The sequence below is a fragment of the Hypanus sabinus genome, unplaced genomic scaffold (assembly GCF_030144855.1).
Source record: "Hypanus sabinus isolate sHypSab1 unplaced genomic scaffold, sHypSab1.hap1 scaffold_47, whole genome shotgun sequence".
Lineage (NCBI taxonomy): Eukaryota > Metazoa > Chordata > Chondrichthyes > Myliobatiformes > Dasyatidae > Hypanus > Hypanus sabinus.
This window is the reverse complement of record NW_026781341.1, coordinates 844,035-857,987: the sequence shown is the minus strand read 5'-3', so window position 1 is coordinate 857,987 and position 13,953 is coordinate 844,035. Positions and strand designations below refer to the sequence as shown.

At 49.0% G+C, this 13,953-nt stretch overlaps 1 protein-coding gene across 1 annotated transcript; it reads left to right on the top strand.

Annotated features, from left to right (window-relative positions):
- Positions 1-720: 720 nt before the first annotated feature.
- On the top strand, positions 721-2,810 carry LOC132389092 (gastrula zinc finger protein XlCGF26.1-like). The gene has a single exon (XM_059961532.1). The coding sequence runs from the start codon at positions 871-873 to the stop codon at positions 2,083-2,085; it is 1,215 nt and encodes a 404-aa protein (XP_059817515.1). The 5' UTR covers positions 721-870; the 3' UTR covers positions 2,086-2,810.
- The last annotated feature ends 11,143 nt before the right edge of the window (positions 2,811-13,953 follow it).

The window sequence follows — 13,953 nt, the reverse complement described above, 5'->3', positions numbered from 1 at the left end:
AAATCCTTTTTAACAGACGTGCAGACCAACCGTTCATCTCAGCAGGAATTTTTTATGTGGTGTTAAAACTGTGGCATGTTAAGTTAATAATACATAAAAGAAAATCCCAGTTGCACGTCAAGAAAGACTATTTGTGTGAGACTGTTTCAGTTACTGTGGGGCCAGGCACCCATGCAGCTCAGCAGGAGGAGGGAATAATACCAATGGAGAGAGTCAAACTGAGCGTAGGTTCAAATTGGAGATGGCCAAAAGCCCCATTCTTATAGAGACAGGAAGAGCATCAGAGAATTGATGGTCATTCGAGATACCAGCACTCTGCCCAGTCAGGAGATGATATCTCTGTCCAGCTTGTTTTGAACCTCACTGTAACAGTGTGATACCAGATCAAACCTTGGCAACTCAAGTAATCTCATCTGAAATGTTGTCCTACACCCATTGATGGATTTTGCAAATCTTTTTACAGGTTAAATACAAGAAGGAATTTGTCTCCAGGAAGCTCAAACATGACATGCCAGTTTTGCTCTCTCTGTCTAGATATTTAAGAAGTGGAGCAAGGGATCCAATCGACCATTCTTCATGCTCAGACAGTGGGGACAGATTCACTCGGTTAACTGACCAACTGGCATGTCCATCATTTTACACAGGAGAAAGGCCATTCACCTTCTCAGACAGTGGGAATGGATTTACTCGGTCATTTCAACTGAAGGTACATTAGCAAGTTCACACTGGGCAAGGTCATTCACCTGTTCTGTGGGTGAGAAAGGATTCACTCAGTTTTCCCACCTGTGGACACACCAGTCAGTTCACACCAGGCAGAAGCTGGTCATCTGCTGAATTTCTGGGAAAGGATTCACTCAGTCATCTGACTTAATGGCTCACCAGGGAGTTCACATCAGGGAGCGGCCATTCACTTGCTCAGTCTGTGGGAAGAGATTCATTAAATCATCCCACCTGCTGAGTCATCAGCGAGTTCACACTGGGGAGAAGCCGTTCACCTGCTCAGAATGTGGGAAGGGATTCACTCAGTCATCCCACCTGCAGAGACACCAGCGAGTTCACACTGGGGAGAAGCCGTTCACCTGCTCAGACTGTGGGAAGAGCTTCACTCACTTATGCAACCTACAGAATCATCAGCCAGTTCACACTGGGGAGAGGCCATTCACCTGCTCAGAATGTGGGAAGGGATTCACTCAGTCATCCCACCTGCAGAGACACCAGCGAGTTCACACTGGGGAGAAGCCGTTCACCTGCTCAGACTGTGGGAAGAGCTTCACTCACTTATGCAACCTACAGAATCATCAGCCAGTTCACACTGGGGAGAGGCCATTCACCTGCTCAGAATGTGGGAAGGGATTTACTCAGTCATCCAGCCTACTGAGTCATCAGCGAGTTCACACAGGGGAGAGGCCCTTCACCTGCTCAGAATGTGGGAAGGGATTCACTCAGTCATCCCATCTGAAGGTTCATCAGCGAGGTCACACTGGGGAGAAGCCATTCATCTGCTCAGTCTGTGGAAAGAGATTCACTGATTCATCCACCCGGCAGAAACATCAGCGAGTTCACACTGGGGAGAAGTCGTTCACCTGCTCAGAATGTGGGAAGGGATTCACTCAGTCATCCTGCCTACTGGTACATCAGCGAGTTCACACTAGGGAGAAGCCGTTCACCTGCTCAGAATGTGGGAAGGGATTCACTCAGTCATCCCACCTGCAGAGACATCAGCGAGTTCACACTGGGGAGAAGCCATTCAAATGCTCAGAATGTGGGAAGAGATTCACTCAATCTTCCACCCTACAGGCACACCAGCGAATTCACACTGGGGAGAAGCCATTCACTTGCTCAGTCTGTGGGAAACAATTCACTCAGTCATTCCAACTACTGAAACACCAGCGAGTTCACACAGGGGAACGGCCGTTCGCCTGCTCAAAATGTGGGAAGAGATTCGCTGGATCATCCAACCTACAGAGACATCAGCAAGTTCACACTGGGGAGAAGCCGTTCACTTGCTCAGTCTGTGGGAAGGGATTCACTCAGTCGTCTCAACTACTGGCTCACCAGTCAATTCACAATGGGGAGTGGCCATAGTTATGAATCCCTGGGTTTCGTTTGCTGTGGGCTGTCATTTTAAGAGAGAGCGAGAGAGATTAAGAAGGTGAATCAGTCTGACTTGCAGCTTGTTTACATTGCTCGCAGCTTGTTTCCTTTTAACCAAGGACACAGACAATCAGAGTCAGACGGAGACGAAGGAGGAAAAATGGAAGGATCGAAACCAGGGAACTAGAGGCCAAGGGTCACTGTTTGGAACTTTCCTATGCCCACAAGGGTGGGTTAATTATCGATTCACCATACATCGTATGTGTAGTTGTCACCGCGTTTGATCCATAGGAGTGGATCTGATTTGGGGTGTCCTATGAAGACCACAGATGTGTTAACCCTTCCCTGGGTGTGGTGTGGTAATTCACTTGAAGACGATACCGCTTGTGACAAGTCACTTTCGGTGATAAATCTTATGAGGGTTTGGAATGACGACAAATAAAATCGACAGCGACTGTTGTGTGGTTTTACCACCATGGAACCTGTGGAATTCAACATAATTGCCTTCTCTCAACATTTACCCTGGATTACAAATATCTCTCTCATCACCTGAACTTTCATACTTTGCTATCTCAAGAATCCAAGCCTTGTTTCTCCAGAGCTCAATAGTTTGGGAGTTTTATTTAAACACATATATACACATAACATTATTAACTTTTGTTTATCTTGCATAAGTTACTATATTACAAGTAGATTCTAATAAAGATAGTTTTAACATTAAAAACAGACTCCAGGTATAGTCTATTGCTGCTGGTTCGTTTCTAAAACATTATGATTCGTAACAAAATTGGGGCCTGCATCCAGTATATGAACAGATTTGGGGGCGTATTCATTAATTATGAATTTCATCCCTTTTCATTTATTTGTGTGTGGAAAATCAGCAGCAATGGATGTTGTTAGATGTCTGGAAGCACCAGCCTCTGAGGCATTAGAGGACGCCAGAAGGATTGAGTTGTTGAGCCTTGCTAGAAGGTTAAAACTTGCTAAGGTGAAATTGACAATGAGGAGGGCACGGATGCAGAGGATAATAGCTGAACATTATGAATTTGAGGGTGTGTTTAAAGTGGAGGAGTTGGAGGTGTTTCCTGAAAGTAAACCTAGTGAGCTTGAGCTCCAGTACAAGTGAGAAAAATTAAACTGGAGGCTGCGGAAAGGCAGAGGCAGTTTGAGGCTAGAGAAACAGAAAAAACAGAGAAGAGGCAGAAAAATAGAGGGAGGAAACAGAAAGACAGAGGCTGTTTGAGCTGGAAACGATAAAGAGGTTGCAGCAAAGGAGTCCAGCGTTTTTCTCTGGTGATAAATTTGAGGCCAGTTGGGAAGTTAAATTGGTCCCTCCATTTGACGAGGCAGAGATTGATAAATACTTTCAGCATTTTGAGAAGGTTGCTCAGAGTTTAAAGTGGCCAGAAGGGGTTTGGCTTATTCTCTTACAAAGTGTAATTCAGGGGAAGGCTCAGCAAGCCTATTCTGCTTTGACAGTTGATGAAGCAGCTGATTATGACATAGTGAAACAGGCTGTGCTCAAAGCTACGAGTTTGTCCCAGAATCATACAGGCAAAAGTTTAGAAATTTGAGGAAATCCGTGAACCAGACTTTTATGGAATTTGCTTATGAGAAGATAGTGTGTTTTGACTGCTGGTGCACATATAAAAATGTGAATGATGATTTTAACAGCTTGAAAGAGTTGGCTTTAATTGAAGAATTCAAAAGGTGCGTCCCTGATGACATAAAGACATATTTAGATAGAAAGGTTGCTGCCACTTTGCAGGAGTCTGGGAAACAGTTGAAGAAGAAATATTCTGGTCTTACTTGTTACTATTGTAAGAAAGCTGGTCATGTGATGGCTGATTGTTCAGTCCTGAAGATGAAAAAGGAAAAGGAGGCAGTCCCAAATGCCCGTGGTCAGTATGTTGAAGCACCTATAAATCCGCAGGGTCCTGAACATTCTATTGAGGCTCATTTGAGGTCTGAGAGGTCTGACCGAGTTAAGAAGGGATTAGATCATTTTATGTCAGATGGGTTTATATTAGTAAAGGAAGGGTCAACCCCGGTAACAGTGAACATTTTTTGAGTTACTGGGGCTTCTCAGTCACTTATATCAGACAGTGTTCTAAAGTTTGGTGATGATTCTAACACTGGTGAGGTAAATCTTATTAAAGTCATTGGGGGCGACATGGTTTCCGTGCCATTGCACAAGGTAACTTTACTGTCAGCGTTGGTTTCAGGACCTGTTAAGATCAGATTATGCTCCAGTTTACCGGTGGAAGATGTTAGTTTGCTGTTAGGAAATGACCTGGCAGATTGTAAAGTTGTTCCTGCAGTGCAGTTGACAACTAACCCAACCACTGACGACCCACAGATGGATTTTAACATTTATCCTTCCTGCACAGGAACTCGAAGTATGGCTAAAATGTCTGCCGACGCAGACGAGCTTACAGCAGAACAGAACCCAGACCCTGAGATTGAAGCTTTAAAAGTAACAGCTCTCTCAGATGATGAGAATAAGAAAGTGCCAGTTGGATTTTATCTCAAGGATGGAGTGATAATGAGGAAGTGGAGGCCACCTGCTATACCAGCGAGTGAGGAATGGGCAATTGTTCACCAAGTTGTAGTTCCTAAAGTTTATAGGGCTGAAATTTTAACTTTGGCCCACAGTATACCCTTAGGTGGCCATTTTGGAGTGAATAAAACGGTAAACAGGATTACGAAATAATTCTACTGGCCTAATCTGTGGAAAGATGTTACGAGCTTTTGCAGAACCTGTCACACTTGTCAAGTTGTGGGTAAACCTAATCAGGTCACCCCAGTGCCCCACTGTGGTCTATACCTGCTTTCGGTGAACCCTTTTCAAAATTTATAGTGGATTGTGTTGACCCATTGCCAAAGACTAAAGCTGGCCATCAATATCTGCTAACTATTATGTGTACTGCATCCGGATTCCCAGAGGCAATACCTCTCAGAAATGTTAAAGCTAAAACTGTGGTGAAGGCTCTTACCAAGTTTTCTACATTTTCTGGTTTGCCTAAAGAAATCCAGTCTGATCAAGGACGTGATTTTACATCTGGATTATTCCAGCAGGTAGTTTATCAGCAGGGAGCTGAACAAATTGCAACATCTGCATACCATCCAGAATCACAAGGGGCTTTAGAAAAATTTCATTCTACCCTCAAAACAATGATTATGACATTAAAATGTTGAAAATGGAAAAGACTGGGATGAAGGTATACATTTGTTTTTGTTTGCAGTAAGAGAGTCGGTACAGAGATCACTGGGCTTTAGTCCATTTGAACTTGTATTTGGTCAGAGAGTGAGGGGACCTTTGACCTTGTTAAAAGAACAGTGGATTGATGGGGATGTACCTGTTAACTTGTTAGACTATGTTTTGAAGTTCAGAAATAAACTACATCAAGCCTGTAGTCTATTGAGACAAAACCTAAAGATTTCTCAAAACAAAATGAAGTGTTGGTTTGATAAGCGGGCTTGCGAAAGAAAATACCAGGTGGGGGATAAGGTGCTTACCTTATCTCCAATGTTGACAAATCCACCTCAGGCAAAATTCAACAGACCATATGAAATAGTCTCTCAAATTAATGATGTGAATTATGTTATTAAAACGCCCGACTGACATAAACTAACACAGTTGGTACACATAAATATGATAAAGCCTAATTTTGACAAGCAGGCACCGTCTGTGAGTGTTGTTGTCAAAACATATGAATCAGGCAACCCTGAGAATGAAACAATTGACTCGTCTGAGCCTTTTCACAAGCCATACGTGGTCCCAGTTAGGCTAATGAACTCGGTTGTTCTGGAAAACATTGATAACAAGTTGGCTCATCTGCAGCCAAAGCAACAACTGCTGAAAGAATTAATTCTGAAGTTTAAGGATTTATTTCCCGATGTTCCCAAGCAAACCGCGGTTGCAGTACATGACGTAGATATTGGTCAAGCCAAACCGATTAAACAACACCCATATTGCATGAACGTAAAAAAATGTAAATTGGCTGAGCAAGTGTTGTAAGTGCGGAAACAGATTCGATACGTCTCAGAAGCAAGGACTTTGGACAGAAAGTGATTTTATTTACAGAAGGCAAACGTGGGAAAACGGCAACAGAAGCAACACGCACAATTTACAGCAGTCGTGGGGAAAGTCGGTTCGGCAATAAAACACACACGGACAATTACTAACGAACGTGGGAAAATCGCCTGGGAACAAAGTGCACGCGCATAACACCCGCACACACACGCAAACACACAAAGGAAAATTCTATACGATATCCGCCAGCCCTTGACCCTGTGCAGGCACAGCTCTGTGTTATTAAAGAGAGTAATCAACGCTCCCAACCCTATTCAATGCTCAGCTCACTAACAATTTCTCCAGCGCCGTTCCACGGTTCTCAGCCTGGAGTGAAGCAGGGTGGTCTCTCGGAGATGGCAAAGGGAAAACACACGCGGCACCCTTTATAGTGCACAGGGTTGGAGGGTCCAACCCAGGTAATTTACAGAGGGGCCAAAGGCTCCGTGCCAGAAGAGTTAAGTCGATTACAAAGGCCGATTGCTCGAGGCCAAGTACAAGGCTAATTAAAGGGGCCAATGGTGAGGTGTGTATTTGGAAGGTGGTGTGCCTTGACCAGGTAGTGGGTAGGTTTGTCACGTGACAGTCACGACCCCTCCAATACAGTCTACCCCTCGGATCCACGCCACTCGCCAAGCATTACATGTAAGAGAGTGAGAAGGAAAGTGCTATATCTTAATGGAAGTCTTACACTTAACTATTTCTAAGGTTAACGCTGTATGTGACTGTCCAGAACAAGAAAGGCAGACGTGCTCGGAATGGTTTGGCAAGCAGAGCATAACATACACACAGCGATGATAACGAGAGGTAAAACGTAGAGAGAAGGCAATCACGCCGAATTCCACGGGTTCCACGGTGGTAATTAATAAATATCAGTGGTGGAAGATCCTCCGTCGAGCCGTTCCAAAGCCACACACGAATTACCACCAGAGTGATCTGTCACAGGGATGCCGCCTTCAAGGGGTTACCACATCACACACCCAGGCAGGGGGTAACTTCGAGTGGCCCCACAGGACATTCCCAGATCCACTCCTTTGGACTATACGGAGTTACAGCCACACATCCGATGTGCACCGGATCGATGATCACCCCACCCTTGTGGGTGTAGCAGAGTTCCAAATCCCCAGCCTCGACAAGCTGGAACTGCTGCCTTTTCCAGGTTCGCTCCTCTCTCTCTGTCTCTTCTTCCGACTCCTGACCGTGACTGTCTGCGTCCTTGTTTTAAAGGTGAACAAGCTGCGAGTCGGTCAGTGAACAACATCATAGTCCTGCCTCACTGAAGCGCTCTGTTAAAGTGACAGTCCACAGTGAACGAAACCTGCGGGTCCGTAACAGTGCATTGATGGGCGAGGAGGGGTCAAACCTTGATTGGCAGGTGACGTGCCTTCCGACCGGGCAGTGGGCAGTGATGTCACGTGACAGTCACGACCCCTCCGATACACTGGGTCAGGCAATGTTCTCTCAAACCGCTCAGTCTCAGTGTACTCCCGACATGAAAACAATTAACCCTGTCTTTCCCTCCAGGCGACCAAGAACGCTCGGAGACGGCTTTCCTCCAGCAGCTGGTTCTCACAGCGCCAGTGCCTGGATCCCAGCTCAGAGTAGATGAGGAAGAATGTCCTTAACTCCTGGTGGAGTCATCGGGCGCCGTCATGACAAGTTTTTGCACCGATCTTTCTGGTGATTGCTCATGGCGTTTCTGTGGCATTCTCCAGTTTTATTTTTACGAGGTCGAGTTGCCAGCTCGACGCTCAACCCAGCACGGATGGAAAGCGTGCAAGGGAGCCGGCTGGCCTTGAACTCGGGACCCTTCGCTCCGGAGTCCGGCGCTGATGCCACGACGCCACCAGTCGGCCCCGCCTCAGAGTGCCGAGGGGCAAATTCCATCCACACAAGGTGATGGTTCGAAGACGGCATTTGCCACATTCAGGTTGCCATCGCGGGGGAGCTGTACGCTTGAGAGACATAGAGGCGATGTATTCGGGAATCTCTCCCTCTAGACCTTCTGGAGAAGGCTCCAGAGTCAGGAAGTAGATCCCGCCAGGCGTCCACCAAGTCAAAGGAGCCGACTAACTCCTTCAGCTTCTTTGCCGCCGCTGCGTCGCGCTGGAAACCGCAGAGGTTCCCCACCTCGAAGGTACATTTGAAGTCCCCAGCCCCAGGATCCATGGAGCTCAGTAGAGTGGACAGATGACGGAATAGGGAATAGGCGCGTCTGCATCAGCCCGCCCCTCAGGGCATACACGTTGATGAAATGCAGAGGTTCACCATCCAGGCGCACAGCCAGATGGGGCAGGCGGCCGGGCTCGACATCCTGAGCTTTTACCATTTCCGGCTGGAAGGTCGAGGCCAACAGGATCGTCACCCCGCTAGAGTTGGAGCTGAGGAGGCTCATGTAGACCCCTAATTGCCGCTGCAGGAGCCAAGCGGACTCGTCCCCCGCGGTGGTATGGGTCCCTACAGGAACCTCACCGTATATCACCCATCCCAAAGGACTGAGAGATTCTTTTATCTGCCGAGAGAACCCCTGCTACCATTAAAATTTAGACCAGCTACAGTGAGCTTCATGTAAGGAGTTTACAAGGACTCAGCACCTGCACCCTTCCCGGTGAGAGCGGAGGCGCCCTCAACCACACTAGCCCGAGAGAAAAAAAAACAAGAATTCTCTTTGCTTTCCGGGCCCCAGTGGTGCCAACGCCACTCACCTGTGACCCACCGTCTCCCGAAGGAGCGAGGCTGATTCCCACTCTGATGTCCCTCACCAGGTCATCCGGAAAGGTTTTCAGCTGCCGCCTGACATTCCCAGACACAGCATTCCTCTTCCCCTTCACCTTCCGTCTAAGGATGAATCGCAGGGACTTCATCAGCCTCGGCGTGCCAGACCAGCGTAGCCAGGCGAGTTTAGGCCGATGCTTTGCACCCTCAGAGGTGAGAATGAACTCTCTCATTTCCTTCTCAGGTATCAATGGGGATTTCTCCGGAGGGGTGAGGATGTCCTTTGTCTCACTCCACCGCCTCACTACAGATAGATTCCCCCCGTCTTCATCCCCGTGTGTTCGAACAGACGGCTGCACTTAAAACCCACACTGCGCAGAGGGTACCTCCCTCATACCTTTCCGCTGCACCGTCGCATCAGTCTTATCCACAGTTACGACAATGGAGGGATCATCCCCAGGGTCTCCCTGCTAGTCGTTATTTGATGGGGTCGGCATGCAGAGTACATCACCCTCCCCAGGAGGCAGGTATGAGTTGGGTCTCAGCAGCTCAGATCCTAGGGATCCACCGGCAACCCGATTATGAGAGTGAGAGAGCTTGGTCTCCTCTCCGCTCTTACTGTTTAATGCACTTGCCCCCAGGGAATCGCTTACTACTAAGTCCTGGGTGGAGGGCTTCAGGGCTGTCGCGATTGTGCAAACAGGGCTCGCACTAACTTTCAGCACAATCACACCACCTACCACAGGACTAGTGGCTACATCTGGAGATTCAGGGTTAGACACAAACTCTACCTGGATTCCTACCCTTTCCTGGGAAATCCCCGCATCTACATTCCCTATCCTCTTGGGGGAAGATACCCTTCTCTTCTGAGGCGCACACAGGTGCCGGATTCACCAATGACGCGGTACTCTCCGCTTCCAACTGCGCACTTTCCCGAGCCTCCCGCTCCACTTCAGGGCAAATAGGCGGGAGCTCTGCGGTCTCGGGGGCCGACTTCTTAGTGTGTTTGGATTTCTTCTTTGCTTTCTTTCTCAGCACAAGCTCCTCCCCGTCCCTCGCCTGAACCTCCTTGTACGTAGCCTCAAGATCTCCCACCTGAACCACGGGGCAGGGGCAGGGACTGTAACAGACGGAGGAATAGGAGCAGGAAGCAGGAGTCGGCTCAGGTGCAGGCACAGGAATAGGATCGGGGCAGAGGTAGCTGGGGCTCTGGTGCCCCAAGTGGACACCCTAAGGTTTCGGGTGTTAGGACAGTCCCTCCGAAAGTGCCCCAACTTCCTGCAGGTAGCCCCAGGAGCACCCGCCTGAACCACAGGGGTAGGAGCAGAGACTGGAACAGACGTAGAAAGATGGACAGGGTTAGAGACAGGGTCAGGGGCAGGAGCAAGGGCCGGCACAGGTGTAGGAACAGGGATGGGATCAGGGGCAGAGTTAGCTGGGGCACTGGTTCCCGAAATGGACTCCCTGGGTTTTCGAGTGCTAGGACAGTCCCTCCGAAAGTGCCCCACCACCCCGCACGCATGGTACCGTGGGCGCTCAGAGTTCCAATACACCTGATAGTCTACCCCCTCGGGCCGGACAGTAAACCGGCCCTCAACGTCGTCCTCCATTTCCAGCTGCATGAACACCTGATGCCGGAAAGAGATTAGGTTGCGGAGGGTGTGTCTCTTAAATTTGAGGCTGATGTCAGTTATCTCTGACCGTACTTGTCCCAAGCTGTCTAGTGCGGGAAGCAGGACCTCGTTGGGGATTAAACGCTTAACGTGTCCGAAGACAATTCGCTGCGTGGAAATGTCACCAGCTCCATCTTTAAAAGGATGTTTTCCACCGTGATCCCCCCAACTAAGATCCCGATGTACTAACTCATCATTCTCTAGATAAAACACTGCCTTCCCGAACTCATTCTCTGTGGCCAAAATGCCACCTTTCCCAAACAAGTCCTCCAGAGCCGCCACATATATTTTGCAGGGCGGTTCTTAAATTCAAAATACATTGCTCTCGCGTTCTCCTTTCACCGACCAAAGCAAGGCGTTGTCCGAGGTTGGAGATGCAGCCGCCTTTGTCCAACTCCCCGAAGGCCTGCAACTCCGTGGAGAACGGCCCTGCATGCTGACACTGTGTCCAAATCTAGAGATAAACGGATGTGCCGGTTATAAAGTCCTGGAACGAGTTGAGTAATTGGCCGGAAAAGTTTGTACTCGACAGTACCTTGCTGGCTCGGCGCCAGAAATTCCAACGCCAGGAAAGGCTCCGTCGGTCCTGCAGAACTTCCAGGCGGTGAGAGGTCCAGACTTCTCAACAGATGCTCCGGCTCCAACACCGAACGAGAATCACGATGATAAAAGAGGAGGGACGTTGTCCCGATGTCAGTGGGGGAGCAATGGCGTTTGTCTCCGGTGTTTGGAGCAAACCGGTCTGCTGGCGAATTGCCAGCAGCTGCAGCTGGGAGCCCGGCATTTAGCAGCCGTCAACGAACCCAGTCCAAACTGGCAGAAAAACTCCAAGCGAAGCTTCCACGCTAAAACAGCCGCTCACTTATATGTCCAAGAGACAATTCGAAACATCTCCAAAGTTTCTCACGAACTTATACAGCAGATTTTCCTCGATTTCTCCCAGCTCATTCAGAACAGCTCCACGCTGTGTCTGACCCCGGGAGTGTGAGATGGGACGGTGTGGAGGGAGATTCACGTTGTGTCTGACACCGGGAGTGTGTGATTGGACGGTGCGGAGCAAGATTCACTCTGTGTCTGACCCTGGGAGTGTGAGATGGGACGGTGTGGAGGGAGATTCACGTTGTGTCTGACACTGGGAGTGTGTGATGGGACGGTGTGGAGGGAGATTCTCGCTGTGTCTGATCCTGGGAGTGTGAGATAGGACGGTGTGGAGGGAGATTCTCTCTGTGTCTGACCCCGGGAGTGTGTGATGGGACGGTGTGGAGGGTGATTCACTCTGTGTCTGACCCCGGGAGTGTGTGATGGGTGATGTGGAGTGAGCCTCACTCTGTGTATGACACAGGAATTGTGCGATGGGACAGTCTGGAGGGAGATTTTCTCAATGTCTGACCTGCGATTGTGTTATTATACAGTGTGGAGGGAATTCTCTTGGTATCTGACCCCGGTAGTGGGTGATTTCATGGTGTGGACAGAGATTCTCAATGTCTGACGCTGGGAGTGTGTAATGGGACGAGGTGTAGGTAGGTTCACTCTGTGTCTGACACCGGTAGTGTGCGATGGGATGGTGCGGAGGGAACTTCACTGTCTCAGAACCCGGGAGTGTGTGATGGGATGGTGGAGAGGGAGATTTACTGTGTTTCTGACCCCCAGGTGTATGTAATGGGAGGATATAAAAGGAGCTTCACTCAGTGTCTGACCCTGGAGGGTTCTGATGGAACGATGTGGAGTAAACCACACTCTCTGTCTGACACAGAGATTGTGTGATGGTACGATGCGGAGGGAGCTTCACTCTGCGTCTGACCCAGAGACTGTGTGATGCGACATTGCAGAGGGATCTTCACTGTTTATCTGATCCGTGGAGAGCGTGATGGGGCCCTGCGGAGGGGCATACACTCTGTGTCTGACCCTCTGCTATTTCTGACCGTTGTGGACGCAAGTCTGATAGTATACCGTATATGAGCTTCCAGTCTCTTTTGTTGATTTTGTCTGCAAAGCCAGGAGAGTGCTCAGGAAGGTTGGGGTCCGGAGAGTGGGTGTATCTCGGGTGCGAGGAAGCGGTGGTCAGCCTTGATGGGGATGGGGACTGAAGAGATCCTGGGGACTGGACAATTTCAGCCTGGAACTGAGGCGCAGCTGTACCACTTCATTGTGTGTGTGTGTGTGTGTGTGTGTGTGTGTGTGTGTGTGTGTGTGTGTGTGTGTGTGTGTGTGTGTGTGTGTGTGTGTGTGTGTGTGTGTGTGTGTGTGTTTCAATGTGTGTGTGGTTCCCTGTGGTGTGATGGGACGGTGTGGAGGGAGCTTCACTCTGTGTCTGACCCCCGGAGCGTGTGATGGGACGATGCGGTTGGAGCTTCATCCTGTGCTGAATGCCGGTATTCCATCCCGCATCCCATTCGTACTTGGGACCTCAGTGAAATCACGTCTGACATTACAGTAGATGTTAACTGTCTGTGGGCGCCTAGTCTCTGAGACGCTGCTGTACCAGTGTGAGGAGCTCAGAACCATTATTGCAGTTCACCGAGTGCGGGGGGCAGCAGTAACCCCAGGTCACTCTTTCTCCCCTAGTGAGACTCAGGTCCGACACCAATGCAGGAAGTTACAGCAGTTTATTGATTTCATCATGACAAATGCAAATTAAGGAATGTGTGAACTAGATAGGACGCGGAATCATGTCACTGCGGCACCGCCTCTGAGATCACAGAGAGCTCGGCTGAAGCCAGGATCTGTTAGAACAGTTAGAAATTAAACGTGTATTGCAGGAAATCGGCCAACATGTCCTCATCCAGCGAGCAGGGATGTTCACACATTCAGATCTTCACAACTCCACTCTCAGTCCTGGTCTGGGTTCCTGCAGGGATCTCAGTTCCCTCTCTCCTGTTGGACTGAACCGATTCCAGTGCAGCCTGAAACAGATGGGAGAATAAAGATGAAATAAACAGATTACACAACAGTGTCAGTAACAGGGGACCGGGGTTAATGTTTCAACAACACTCACAGACAAATATCACCAGAAAACCCGCGGATCCGCTGATATTTTATCACATTGAACATTAACACAAACACTCACCAGATCCGCTCCAGACTCGGGAGGGTCAGTATGAGGCGGCGGAGAGCGGGGACAGATCGGTCTGTCAGTGAGTTTAATCCCAGGTCCAGCTCCGTCAGTGATGGGTTTGTAATGAGAGCGGAAGCGAGATGCTCGGCGCCAGAATCCCTGAGACCGACATTGTACAGCCTGGAGATGAGAGAGAGTGAGGGTGAAGGACACAGAGAGACAGGAGATGGTACAAATCCCCAGTGTTTATCAGTAACACAATTACTGATCACATTAGTGTTCAGTGTCAGACACCCAGTGACTGTAAACACAATCTCCCACAGTCTGGTATTTACCACAGT

Excerpts from the sequence above, each read along its gene's own strand:
- LOC132389092 (XM_059961532.1), top strand. The coding sequence starts at position 871 with ATGGCTCACCAGGGAGTTCACATCAGGGAGCGGCCATTCACTTGCTCA.